Here is a 13,413-nt window from a genome sequence, read left to right as displayed (position 1 = left end):
CAGTATGCAGCCACAAAAAATGTTGACTATGAATCTTGAATTTGAAGGGGTGATTTTTATGTTAGATGTTACATAAATAAACAAAAGCATACACAATATGATCACAACTGTATAAAGTCAATGTGGGAGAAAACAGTTTGATGGTTCCTAAAAAGTTAAATACAGAGTTACGAAATATCACAGTAATTCCACTCCTGGGTCTATACTCAAAAGAACTGCAAACAGGGACTCACATCCTTGTAGGTGAGCTCATAGCAACACTATTCACAATAGCCAAAAAGCGGAAACAACCCAAATGTTAATCAACAGAAGAATGGATAAACAAATTGTGGCATGTACATACAATGGAATATCATTTGGTTATAAAAAAGCACAAAGTGTAGATAAATCCTACAAGGTGAATCAACCTTGAAAATATTAAGCTAACTAAAGCAGATGCAAAAAGTTACATATTGGATGGTTCCATTTATATGAAACATCCCAAATAGGTAAATACATAGAAACAGAAAGCAGATGGGTGATTACCAGTAACTGGGGGAGGGGGGTGGGGGGGGTAGGAGGAGGGGCTGAAATTAAGAAGAACTAATGGGTTTCATTTGGGGTGAAGAAAACATTTCCAGCCTTGTGCCCAATTATCCCAACATCATCTGTTGAAAAGACTATCCTTCATTGAGTTGCCTTTGCACCTTTGGAAAAAAAAAATGTGTGTGTGTGTGTGTATCCATTGGTTGTATTTTGGGGTCTACTTCTGGACTCTATACTGTTCTATTAATCTAAAGGTCTTTCCCTTCACAAATACTATGCTATGTTGATTACAGCTTTACGGTAAAGCCTTAAAATCTAAGTACTGTGATTCTTTCAATTTTATTCTTCATTTTCAAAATTGTTTTCTCTATTCAATTCCCTTGCTTTCCTAATGGTTCATTCCTACTATATGGAAACTCAGTAGATTTTGTTTATTGATCTTATATCCTATCACCTTGCTACATTTACTTCTTAATTCCAGGACTTTTTTTTTTTTTTTTTTTTGGCAGATGTTTTTGGGGGATTTTCTTTTTTCTTTTTTAACATTTTTTTAAATGTTTGTATTTATTTTTGAGAAAGAGAGAGACAGAATGTGAGCTGGGGAGAGGCAGAGAGAGAGTGAGACAGAATCTGAAGCAGGCTCCAGGCTCTGAGCTGTCAGCATAGAGCCTGATGCGGGGCTGGCTCAAACTCACGAGCTGCTGAGATCATGACCTAAGCCACAGTCAGACACTTGTACATCCTTGTACAAAGACTGTACATCCTTGCTTTGTTTCTGATCTTTGGGAAAAAGCATTTAGTCTTTTACCATTAGATATGATGTTGGCTATAACTTTTCTTGCAGAGGCCTTTCATCAGGTTCTATGTCTTTCTTGCCAAGAGTTTTTATCACGAATGCGTGTTCAATTCTGTCAAATGCTTTTCTGCATCAATTAATGTGATCACACTTTTGTTCTTTAGACCGTCAGTACGGTGGTTTACAGTAATCTATTTTAAAGTACTGAACCAGCCTTACTGTTACAGGTTAAATTGTGTCCTCTAAGAAAGACATAGGAGAGTCCTAACCCCCAGTTCCTCAGACTATGACCTTATTTGGAGATAGGGACCTTACAGAGCTATTCAAATTAAAATGAACTCATTAAGGTGTGCTCTAATCCAATAGGACCGGATATCCTTATCAAAAGGGGAAAATGTGGACAGAGACAGACGCATACACCCCCTGTGAAGACTGGTGTTACACTGCCACGGGCCAAGGAACCACCACAAACTAGGAGACGGCCCGTAACAGATCCTTCCCGAGTGCCTTCAGAGGGAGCACGGCCCCTCCCAAAACCTGGACAACACATCTTCTTAACAAATCTGGAGAACAGAGCTGTGGTTGCCGGGTTACTCTTCCATCTGCCCCCAGCCCCCTTCCCCCTTCCACTGCTGTGAAATGCACTGTTTTAAAGTTGAAACCAAAGCAACCTTGATAGAAATATAAAACACCACAACCCTTCCTTGGGAAGTGGGGAGTTTGGTCACGGCAGCCCCCAATTTCCTCTTTCATCTAGAAAGCCTAATGCACGTGGAATGAGGAAGCTGGCTCCTGTGGTATGCCAAGCTGAGACTTTAAGTATGGCCTTTAAACAGGGCCATTGACAATGCCAATAAGGAAACATTCCTGAGGAAAGAGAGGTGAGCCTACAGCTCTCAAATACGGGGCCTATGCAGAACTAACTGCAGACAAACAGACCCAAATTGCTTCAGCAGGGCTCGAAGCCAGCTGCTTCAGTCTTAAGACTCATGTGTGCCAACAGGAATAAAAATGTTTTCGGACTAGGCTGAACCTGACCTTTTTTTCGTCCTTGGCTTCCCCAAATCTTTCTTTCCCTTACTTCGCATTCCTTCACAGACATAAGTTAAGGTCCAATTAATTAAAGCATCTACTATGTGTGTGATACTCTCCATCCCTAAGACAATCCTTGACCATGTCAAGATTGACTGTACAGAACCTAACATACCCACGGATATATTAACATTACAATATGTATAAAACATAATCAAGAAAAGGGCAGAAAAACATCCAGGTTTTTTTTAAGACAAATTATTTTGAAAGATATGAAGTTTAAAAAGATAGTCAAATATTTTGTATTTATTATCAAAAGAAATAGCCATCGGGGTACCTGGCTGGCTGGGTAGGTAGAGCAAGTGACTCTTGACCTCAGGGTTGTAAGTTTGAGCCCCATACTGGTATAGAGATTACATAAAAAATATAAAATCTTAAAGAAAAAAGAAAGAGCCATCATTTTTAATAACCCATAATAATTATTAGAAATAAAATAATAGGAAAATGGTTAGAGTCCCTTTAAATATCATGCCCAAGAGATAGCCATCTTAACAGTTTGGAGCATATCCTTACAAAATGCATACATGCTTTTTCTTTTTTTTTCTTCAAAGTTTAATTTTGAGAGAGACAGAGACAGAGAGACAGAGTATAAGCAGGGGAGGGGCAGAGAGAAAGGGAGACACAGAATCTGAAGCAGGTTCCAGACTCTGAGCTGTCAGCACAGAGCCTGACGGAGGGTGCGAACCCATGAACTGAGAGATCATGACCTGAGCTGAAGTCAGACGCTAAACGGACTGAGCCACCTAGGCACCCCACATACATCCTTTTTAAAACATAAATGGTTACCTGCAATTTTTTCTATATATGGCAAATAACCACCGGTTGTACCCTAACATCCATTAGGCCCTTTTTTTTTTTTTTTAATGTTTACTCTTTGAGAGAGAGAAACAGAGAGCATGAGCCGGGGAGGGGCAGGGAGAGGGAGACACAGAATCTGAAGCAGGCTCCGGGCTCTGAGCCGTCAGCACAGAGCCCAACATGGGGCTTGAACCCACGAACCGCGGGATCATAACCTGAGCCTAAAACAAGAGTTGGACGCTCAACCGACCGAGCCACCCAGGCGCCCTTTTTAGGTCCTTTTCTTTAATGATATTAGTTGGGCACATGGCAAGCTGGAATTGTATGTTCTCTAATTTCATAGTCAGTGTAAATAAGAGGGCTTTTTAAAAATTATTATTTTATTTTCTAAAGTTATTTCTACAGCAAACGTGGGGCTTGAATTCACGACTCTGAGATCCAACGTCACACGCTCTTCTGACTGCGCCAGCCAGGCGCCCTGGAAATGAGAGTTTTCAAGTGAAAACATCTGTCCTCTTACAAGCTAGATGGGCGGTGTAGGGCTAATCACTCCAACCTTTTGCACGCCATGGTGGGAGGCAGTGCTGTGTACTAATTAAGTGCACGCGGACTTCACGAATCCAATACTCCCTGCACTATTATCTCAACCATGTTACTTATCTTCCCTACCCTTCCCCTGCAGAATGGAGATTAGCAAAAAGAGCCCTTAACTCATCAGAGGGGTGTGAGAATTAAAATGAGAAAGTGTACATAAAGAGTTCAGCACAGAGCAAGGGCTAAATAAATATGGGCTATTACTACTGTCATTATCATTAGGTTTTGACAACGATAAAAATACTTGCTCTGGGGGCACCTGGCTGGCTCAAGTCGGCTGAGCATCGGACTTGGGTTCAGGTCATAATCTCACGGTTCGTGGGTTCAAGCCCCCCATTGGGCTCTGTGCTAACAGCTCAGAGCCTGGAGCCTGCTTCGGATTCTATGCTCCCTCTCTCTCTGTGCCCCTCCCCCACTCTCCCTCTGTCTCTTTCTCTCTCTCAAAAAAAAAAAAAATAAATAAACATTAAAAAAAATACCTGCTCTATCAGATTATGATGAGGCTAAACAGATATGAAAGACTTTAAAAGCTAAAAGACTTATGTCACAAAGGCTAAAAAGGACACTGTCCCCAAACCTTGCAGTACGAAGCTACGCTATTATAGTAATCCCACATGTACCGCACAGGGAGACCCATCCATGGCAGTAACTAGACAGGAGAATGTGTTTGACAGAAAGAAGGCCCCTAGGATTAAAGGAATTAATTAAATTGGATGTTACTGGAAACTGCAGACAGCTTGGAGATCCATGTTAATCCACATCTTATTAAACGATCAGAACAAGCAAGCCTACCTGGTCCTCCTGTGACTTCCAGGTGGTCTTCATGGTCCCTTCCCGAGGTCGCACGGGGCTGCTCCAGGGCAAGCTGCGTTAGTATGAACACTTCGCCTTATAGCATTGACCATCAACCAAAAACTTTCATAGACGGAAGCCATTTGGTGCAGAATCTGTGTTTTATTCTCTGCTGTATTCTCAGGGCCAACACAATGTCTGGCACATAGTAGATGTCCCATAAATAGGAGTCCAGTGTTTCCTGAAAATCGATCTCTTAGCCAGAGGCTGACTTCACCGGCTGGGACAGCAGAGGACAGGCAGAAAGCCTAGGACAGGAGACTGTGTGTCTTAGCTTTTAAACTCTGCAAGGTGCTACAGCGTCCACAGCTATGGACCCTCCACCATTTTGATAAACATTCCCCCTCTGGAGCCGCGGCTCAAGTACACTAGTATACATCAATCAGAAACAACTAAGTTCAGGGGGCGCCTGGGTGGCTCAGTTGGTTAAGCATCCAACTTCAGTTCAGGTCATGATCTCACAGTTGGTGAGTTTGAGCCCCGCATCGGGCTCTGCGCTGACAGCTCAGAGTCTGGAGTCTGCTTCAGATTCTGTCTCCTTCTGTGTCTGCTCCTCCCTCATTCAAACTCTGTTTCTCTCTCTCAAAAATAAACATTAAAAAAACAAACAAAAGAAACAACTAAGTTCTGGAAAACCCTCCTGGGCCACAGCTTTGCCATTAAGCAAAGATAGTCTAAATTTAGACTTGCCATTTTACAACCTGATTGCATCAGGTGCTGTGATGTCTTATACTTTGTAAGTTTTCTGCAAGAGGAAAAATAAACATTTTTGATTTGTTGCTATCTGTTCTGTGAGCTGAGTAGTTGGTATAATCTCTCGACACATTCTGTTTCGGTTACATTTATGAGACAGGGATGGGTGGCGTTGGGGGATGGACATGGGGGGGTGACAAGAAGGTAGTTGTGTTTTTCAAAGATTTGTAAAAAAGTAAGATGTGGGCACCTGGGTGGCTCAGTCGGTTAAGCATCTGACTCTCGGTTCCAGCTCAGGTCATGATCTCATGGTTTCACGAGTTCAAGCCCCATGTCGGGCTCTGGGCGGACAGTGCGGAGCCTGCTTGGGATTCTCTCTCTCTCCTCCTCTCTCTACCCTTCCCCCTCTCACACTGTCTCTGTCTCTCTGAAAATTAGTAAATAAAACTTAAAAAATAATGTTTAAAAAAGATGCTTTTTAGATTTTATGTATTAAATATGTATACATATATGAATATATATATATATTACATGTATTTGTGTATATACATGTGCACATGCACACACACAATTGCCTCCACAGTATGAGACAAGTATGGAGAAAATTTCCACCTGCCAATAAACTGACTCTAACTCTCAGCCATTTTTCCTCACTGTGGCGAGAACCACAGACTATGAAAGGCCTGAGAAGTCCTACCCGGAACTGTCAGACTGGAACCGAAGTGGTAATTTCCACCTCTTTACATGGCTCTCAAAGTATTTCTGTAGTACAGATTCCAGACTCACAGGGCAGACGGGATAAATGTAACACACACTATCGTGCGATTCGGGGTTCAGAGGTGGGAGGAATCCTGTCTGGAGCGTGGAGGGGATCTGGGGAAGGGGAAGAAGGTAAAACACACTGAGTTGAAGTGGGGAGAGAAGCTAGGGATTTCAGAAGCCCCTGACTCTGGCCCATGCAGGCCATGAATTTCCCATCAAGGAAGTATTCGCTGGAAGCCTACTGCATGCTGGCACCTTGCCTGTCCTCGGTGTCTCTGACCTCTAAGCCACGGAATCCAGTCCCCTTCCCCTCCTCTGCCTTCCTGGAGCCTCAGGAGACGGCAGGTGCCCAGCATTGCTGCCCAACAATGCACATCACACATCCTTTCCCCATCCTAGCAGTGCTGAGCTCAAGGGCAGATAAGAGACACTCATGGCTGCTAGGCAAGCCCAGTCCTTCCAGCAAATGTTTACTGTCTGTCCACCATGTGCCGGGAGCTACATCAGGCCCCAGAGATTCACCAAAAGGAGAAGCGTAGATTTTTGCCTATTTTTTTCTAGTTGCCGTCCCCAGAAGAAACTGAAATAACAACACAGTCAGTATTTTGTGTCTGCTTTTTCACAGACCAATGACTCATAAGCATTGCCCCTCACCTGTATTCGTGCTGAGCTTGAGGGGTCTACACAAGCTTTACAACAAGATAGTCAGTAGAGGTAAAATTAAAATACCGAACTGGGCAAGATATAGTTATCTTCACAATTGTCGATTACAATGACTGAACTTTTATTGGATATTTAGATTAGAAATGTCCCACTATGTTGGTATTATTTTCCCACTATTTTTTAATACTGTAATTAATATCTGAGAGTAAATGTCTTGTTTTTCCTTGGGGAAAAATACAGTACAGTGGAAAGAATTTATTTGGGTTCAAATTCTAGCTGTCACTGGGGATCTGTGTGACCTTGGGCAAGTTCCTTAACCCTGAGACATTTCAGTTTCCTTCTGTACAAAGCCATCAACACAACTTACCCCCAAGGGATGGTGCTGAGGATTATTCAATGCTGATGGGTAAAATAATTTTTAAGTTAGATCTGGATTTAAATTCTGGCTCTGTTGCTTAACTTGGACAAGATACTCAACCTTTGTTAAGCTGTTTCCTTCTGTGTGAAATGGAAATTCAAGTGTGTGCATAACAAGGTTATTGGGACAATTAAACACATGTAACACGTTTAGTACAGTGCCTAGTATACAGTAAGGGATTGATAAATGTGAGTTGTTATCAAAATCACAGTAATTACTATTATAAAAGGCAGCACTTAATAAATGTTGGTGTGGCCATCTTCTCTACCCCAGACTACTACTAATGAGAAATATCCAAGAATTGGACTGGGTCAAGGTTAAGGCATAACTTTACAGGTAGCACCATACTGTTTACCAAAAGGATTGTATTCCACTTACAATTGTTATTATTATTATTATGCCACTAACAAGATGCTGAATCTATCCATTTCATGCCTACCTTCACCAACAGTTTTTTCCTGTTATTTTTAAAAGTGGTATTTTGATATTACTTCCATTTGCATTTCTTTATCACTGTGAGGATGAACATTTTCCCATAATGTTTTGTTTACTGTTGCGACATCTTCAAGCATGAACAACTTATTTTTATCTTTTGCCTGTTTATCAGTTTGAATCTTAGTGTTTTTCTTCAGTATTTGAATAAACTCTTTATCAGGAACATAAATAATATTTAATGCAAATACTTTCCCACTAAGCTGGGGCCAGAGAGATCTGATACCGATGAGGGAAGAACAGGGGCAGTTCTGTGTGTTCAGGACCATGTCTATGGGTGGGGCTATTGGGTCTCACACAATGAATTCAACTACTCTCTTGCCTTTAACATCCACCTCTGGGCATCTCTGGCCCCGCATGACACTGTGGTTCTATATTTCTGACTATAAGATACTTCTTAGTTGCTTTGTAGACACCTCAAGCCTATTATAGATATAAATGAACTCCTCAGTTGTGCCCCAACCAGCAAACCTGACAAACTTCTCCATTTGGTCCCTTATTGTTCTCGCCAAGATGTCTTTTTTTTTTTTTTTTAATGCTTATTTATTTTTTAGAGAGAGAGAGTGAGAGAGTATGCACGTGCACACAAGTGGGAGAGGGGCAGAGAGAGGGAGACAGAGGATCTGAAGCAGGCTCCTTGCTCTCAGCACAGAGCCCGACACGGGGTTCGAACTCACAAACCGTGAGATCACGACCTGAGCCAAAGTTGGACACGCAACCGACTGAGCCACCCAGGCGCCCCTGTTCTAGCCAAGATATCTTAAGACTCTATCTCAATTCAGATACTCTTCTTCCCCACCCATATTCCAAAGTTTGCATTAAGCCACTTCGCTTTTATGCAAGTCTGACATTAGTACCTGTTTTCACCAACCAAATGAAATCCAAAGAAGATTTGCACTTTTATGGAAAAAAGTAAAAAGCAAAAATAACATTTAGCACATGTTTCGCAGGGAGGCTTTGTGGAGGCCGCGCACCCCAAGTGGCGAGAGTGGCCCTGCCAAGCTCCTTCCCTGGGGAGCTACACTCAGCACACAAGCCGTGAGGTTTGGAACTGTGTGTGCGAGCGTCTGTGCTTTACCTTGACTTATTCTGGGCATCATTCATCAAGATGTGTCCTAAGGTTTCAGAAACACCTGAAAGAGGTTTTTTTGGGGGCTAGGAAAGCTCAAAATTTCTTCCGTATCAATTAATGGTAATTGCCTCTTTGTTTTATGCCACGTTGGATTATGAAGCTTTCACAGGAAATGCTTTCTTTTGGGATAGTGGGGAAAACCTGTAGAGCAAAAAGCCCTCCCAGAGTCTCTCAGACAGGCCTGTTGTACTGTCTCCTACATAATACTCTTGCATGATAAGTCACGTGTCCTGACTTTTGATTTGGAAAATATGATCACAAAATGAGCAGCGGCAGCCAAGCTGACATGTTATCTCAGGTCTTCTCTGCATGTCAGCATCTGCTACTAAAGCCACGCACGTGAGCTGGTGAGCAGCGCAAGGCCATCAGACTGCTACCCAGTGATGGGGATGTGATAGTGGGGTTCAGGAATTAACCAGCGGGAAAGAACGTACTAGAAATAATTGCCTTGAGCATTTGGCCCAAGTGTCCAATGTCCCTAAGTTATTTTTATTTTTATTTTATTTATTTTTTAGAGAGAGAGAGAGAGGGAGAGCACACAAGTGGAGGAGAGTGGCAGAGGGGGAGGGAGAGAGAGAGAGAGAGAGAGAGAGAGGAGAATCCCAAGCAGGCTCCATGCTCAGCACGGAGTCCGACTCAAGGCTCCATCCCACAACCCTGGGATCATGACCTGAGCTGAAATCAAGAGTTGAAGTGGTCCCTGGCTGGCTCAGTCGGTTAAGCGTCTGACTCTTGGTGTCTGCTCAGGTCATGATCTCACAGTTGGTGAGTTCAAGCCCCACATCAGGCTCTGTGCTGACAGCATGGAGCCTGCTTGGGATCCTCTCTTTCCCTCTCTCTCTGCCCCTCCCCTGCTTGTACTCTCTTTCAAAGTAAATAAACTTAAGAAAAAAAGTCAGACGCTCAACCGATTGAGCCACCCTGGTGCCCCCCTAAATCATTATTTAAAAAATTAATTCTTAATGTTTATTCATTTTTGAGAGACAAAGAGACCAAGCAGGAGAGGGGCAGAGAGAGAAGGAGACACAGAATCTGAAGCAGGTTCCAGGCTCTGAGCTGTCAGCACAGAGCCTGACGTGGGGCTCATGAAGTGGGAGATCATGATCATGGGCTCATGAGCCCAATGCGGGGTTCATGAACCCATGAACCAGGAGATCATGACCAGCCGAAATTGGATACTTAACCGACTGAGCCACCGAGGTGTACCCCCTAAGTTATTTTTATATTTTAATGATGCCATTTTAAAAATTATTGAGGTGATTATTTTTAATAGTTGAATAGTTACAGTACTGATCTTGTCTTAGCATTATGCCTTTTTCTGTTGATGCCCCAGTTAGGATATGAGTTTCATGCAGTCGGAAAAGGTGTTTCCGCCTTCCTTCTAAGGCCCAGCCCAATGGCCGTGCCACCTACCAATACTTCTAACTCCCCCCAAAGGCGGCTTCTATGGACACCATGAGCTACTATTGAGGAAACACAAGGCAAACATCAGGTCAAATATAAAAAGCCAAAATTCTCTTGAATGAAAATTAAAATACGTAATATTACTATTTCTTTTTTTTTTTTTTTTTTTAATTTTTTTTTTCAACGTTTATTTATTTTTGGGACAGAGAGAGACAGAGCATGAAGGGGGGAGGGGCAGAGAGAGAGGGAGTCACAGAATCGGAAGCAGGCTCCAGGCTCTGAGCCATCAGCCCAGAGCCTGACGCGGGGCTCGAACTCACGGACCGCGAGATCGTGACCTGGCTGAAGTCGGACGCTTAACCGACTGCGCCACCCAGGCGCCCCGTAATATTACTATTTCTAAAACTACACGTCATGAGAAGCCATGAAGCATCCTCAGTGGATACTTCCTTCCCTCCTCTTGTTCCTTAATTCTCCCCTCAGTTCCCCCAACTATATACACTGGATCACTTAAGCCCCATCCTCTCGAGACAGGAAACACTTCCAAGGACACACCGCCAGCCCCCCAGTTCCTTAGTCCTTTTGGGAAATGTGTTGAAAACAAACTACATACAATTCTAAAGTCCTCCTTCCCCAGGCTGGGTGTGCCTGTGGATGGCGCACGTGCATATGAATGGGTGCACGCACGTGGATGTGTATGGGTGTGGACAGGCAATGAGGAAATGATGGAGCCTGTTTTTCTAAAGGCAGAATATGATGATGTGAAATACACATCCTCCAACTTCAAGAGATGTATCTACTAAAGAGCTGTGAAGACAGGGCTTTGGGTTCAGTGTATTCTAATTGCTTCTACAAAGACCAAGTAGGGTTTTCCTAGGTGAAGCGTATCTTTGGAGGTTTTTTTCCTGGGGGGGCGAGGGATGGGCACTGGAATCTTTGAAAGGAGGGGAAACCTAGAACCCACATCACCAAGAAGCTGCTCACAAACGAAACGGTTTGCCAAATTCCAATCAATGACACACTTTTTGGTCTGAGAGTGATGGCCCGAATTCCCTTCCAGGGTCAACCGGCGAAGGCCTTGGATGGGTCTATTCTAGAATCGGTGAGAAAGTCCTCGTATTCGTTCCAGGGCCTATCCGGCACTTTGTCAGCAGAAAAACGGGTTCATTTACATCCCAGGCAACGATCTCTCGATTTTATTCTCTGGTATCTAATCCCTCACCTGTAACACTGCATAGTAAGGTTAAGGGTGCAACTGCGCAGCACTACCGGCAAGGAGACCCACGCGTTGTGGCCACTCCGCGCGTCCCAATCCGAGGCCAGCTCACTCCACACAACTTGGCAAGTTGCTGGAGTTCCGGCCCTTGGGGTGGGACCACTTCGCCGCCGGGGAGATGCCATCTCTCCCAGGCGCCGCCGACTGTCGGCGAGGGCAGAGGGAGAGCGACACCGGCGAGGGCCGACCGCCTGCAGGACCGGTGTCAGAAAGCACGTGGGCGCGCGCCCGCCAGGACCTCGCGCCGCGCAGCGCCCCCGCCCCTTTTCGCCCGCCCAGCCGGCCTCCGCCCGCGGCGACCGCTCCGGGGACGTCCGAGCCCACCCCGCCCGGGCCCCCGCGGCCGCCCGCCGCCCACGTGTGCCGGCCGGGGCGGCTCGGCGGGACCCACTCGGAAAGAGAAACGCTCCGAAGGCCGTGCCCGCCCCGGAGACGCGCAGGCCAGCCCGCCCGGGACGCCCACGGCCCTCGCGGGAGAAACCGAGCTCCGCTTTCCCCCGCGGGGCGGCGCGCTCCCCCGGAGGCCCCGACAGGTGCGCCGCCCCAGACGCGCGCCCCCTCCGCGCGCGCCCGGGGCCCCCGCAAGGCCCGGGGAAAAGAGTGAGAGGAGTTGGCTGTGTACCTGATCCTGTCCTTGTCTGCCCTCTGTAGCTCCTCATTTCTTTCCAGCACCTGAAGGATCTTCCTGGCTTCTTCTTCATTTAAGAAACTGAAATCAAACCCCTGAGGAACCTTCGTCATTTTCTCTCTTGTGTGTGAACTGCACTTCAGCTCCTTGGCGCCTTCAGTTACGAGGGCATTTTTCAAGGTACAGAAGACCAGCTTCAGGAACCTGATCCCATAACCAATAAGAAGGCCGCCCCTTTGAAAATCTAAAACCACAAAGTGAGGGAACAGCCCACACCTACGGGGCTCAGGTCGACAACACCTTAATGACATGTTTCGCTCCACCTCTCCAACCGGGAAGCGAAAGGCACGGCTCCGCCGACAAGAGGGAACCAATCCCATTCCAAGGGGGCGGGGCCTCCCTCGTCTCCTCCCCCCCCCACCCGCAGCCTCGGCCTATCAGACTTAATCAAACTAACAATTCTCCACAAGGCCGCACCTAGAGGAGGCCCGAGCTGAAGGGTTGGCGCCAACGTGCTGTGTTTTCGCTGTTGCTCTTTGCTCTCAGAACTCGAGCTGGACTAGTTGAAGGGCTGAGAAAGAATGCGAATCACAGTTAATCCTCCTTTTCAAAGAGCCCATAGGAAGTAGAATTGCAGTAGGAGCTTTGGAACTGGCACAAGAGTTACCCTATTTGAAAGAAGGGCTGAGCTCAATGCCCTGGGGGCTGTGGCCTGACCAGGCCCAAGGGATAAATTTAGTTCCTGGAAATGAGTTCTTTGCCAAGCCTCCCTTCTCACAGACACCCCCAAGCCACCCTCCTACAAAAGTCATTGTCAGGCTTTAAGGAAAACAAGACAAAATAAAACAAAAAACTTTTACAACCGCAGAATGGTTTATGGTGACTTAGGAGAAGACAGCCCCGGGGCAAGGGTGATGAAAATCACCTGTCTGTAGTTTTCTGTAAGATTTGATCATCTTTTTTTTTTTTAATGTTTTTATTTATTTTTGAGACAGAGAAAGAGCATGAACAGGGGAGGAACAGAGACAGAGGGAGACACAGAATCTGAAGCAGGCTCCAGGCTCTGAGCTGTCAGCACAGAGCCCGATGCGGGGCCTGAACTCAAGGATCGTAAGATCAAGACCTGAGCCGAAGTCGGACGCTCAGCCGACTGAGCCACCCAGGCGCCCCAATTTGATCATCTTAATAATCTCAGAGAGGTGATTCAAGTGCCACTTTCAAACACCTAATCTCGGACTAAAGGGAAATGTAATCCTCTGAAACCACAGAAATAGCTTTCCTAGAAAGT

At 45.3% G+C, this 13,413-nt stretch overlaps 1 protein-coding gene across 3 annotated transcripts in view; it reads right to left on the bottom strand.

The window, feature by feature from the left end:
• EXPH5 (exophilin 5) overlaps positions 1-12,458 on the bottom strand; it is a 77,726-nt gene extending 65,268 nt beyond the window's left edge. For 2 of the 3 annotated variants that reach the window (XM_086679184.1, XM_086679183.1), the window contains exon 1: positions 12,120-12,458. In XM_086679184.1, the coding sequence (XP_086535310.1) occupies positions 12,120-12,436 (317 nt within the window). In that variant the 5' untranslated portion in view covers positions 12,437-12,458. Of the gene's footprint in view, positions 1-4,597; positions 4,906-12,119 lie in introns of all 3 variants that reach the window. The other variant, XM_086679185.1, reaches the window with a different exon arrangement.
• Positions 12,459-13,413: the final 955 nt, after the last annotated feature.

Source organism: Puma concolor, chromosome D1 (assembly GCF_028749965.1).
Source record: "Puma concolor isolate L17-30 chromosome D1, mPumCon1.1.hap2, whole genome shotgun sequence".
NCBI lineage: Eukaryota > Metazoa > Chordata > Mammalia > Carnivora > Felidae > Puma > Puma concolor.
This window is presented reverse-complemented; position numbering and strand designations above follow the sequence as displayed.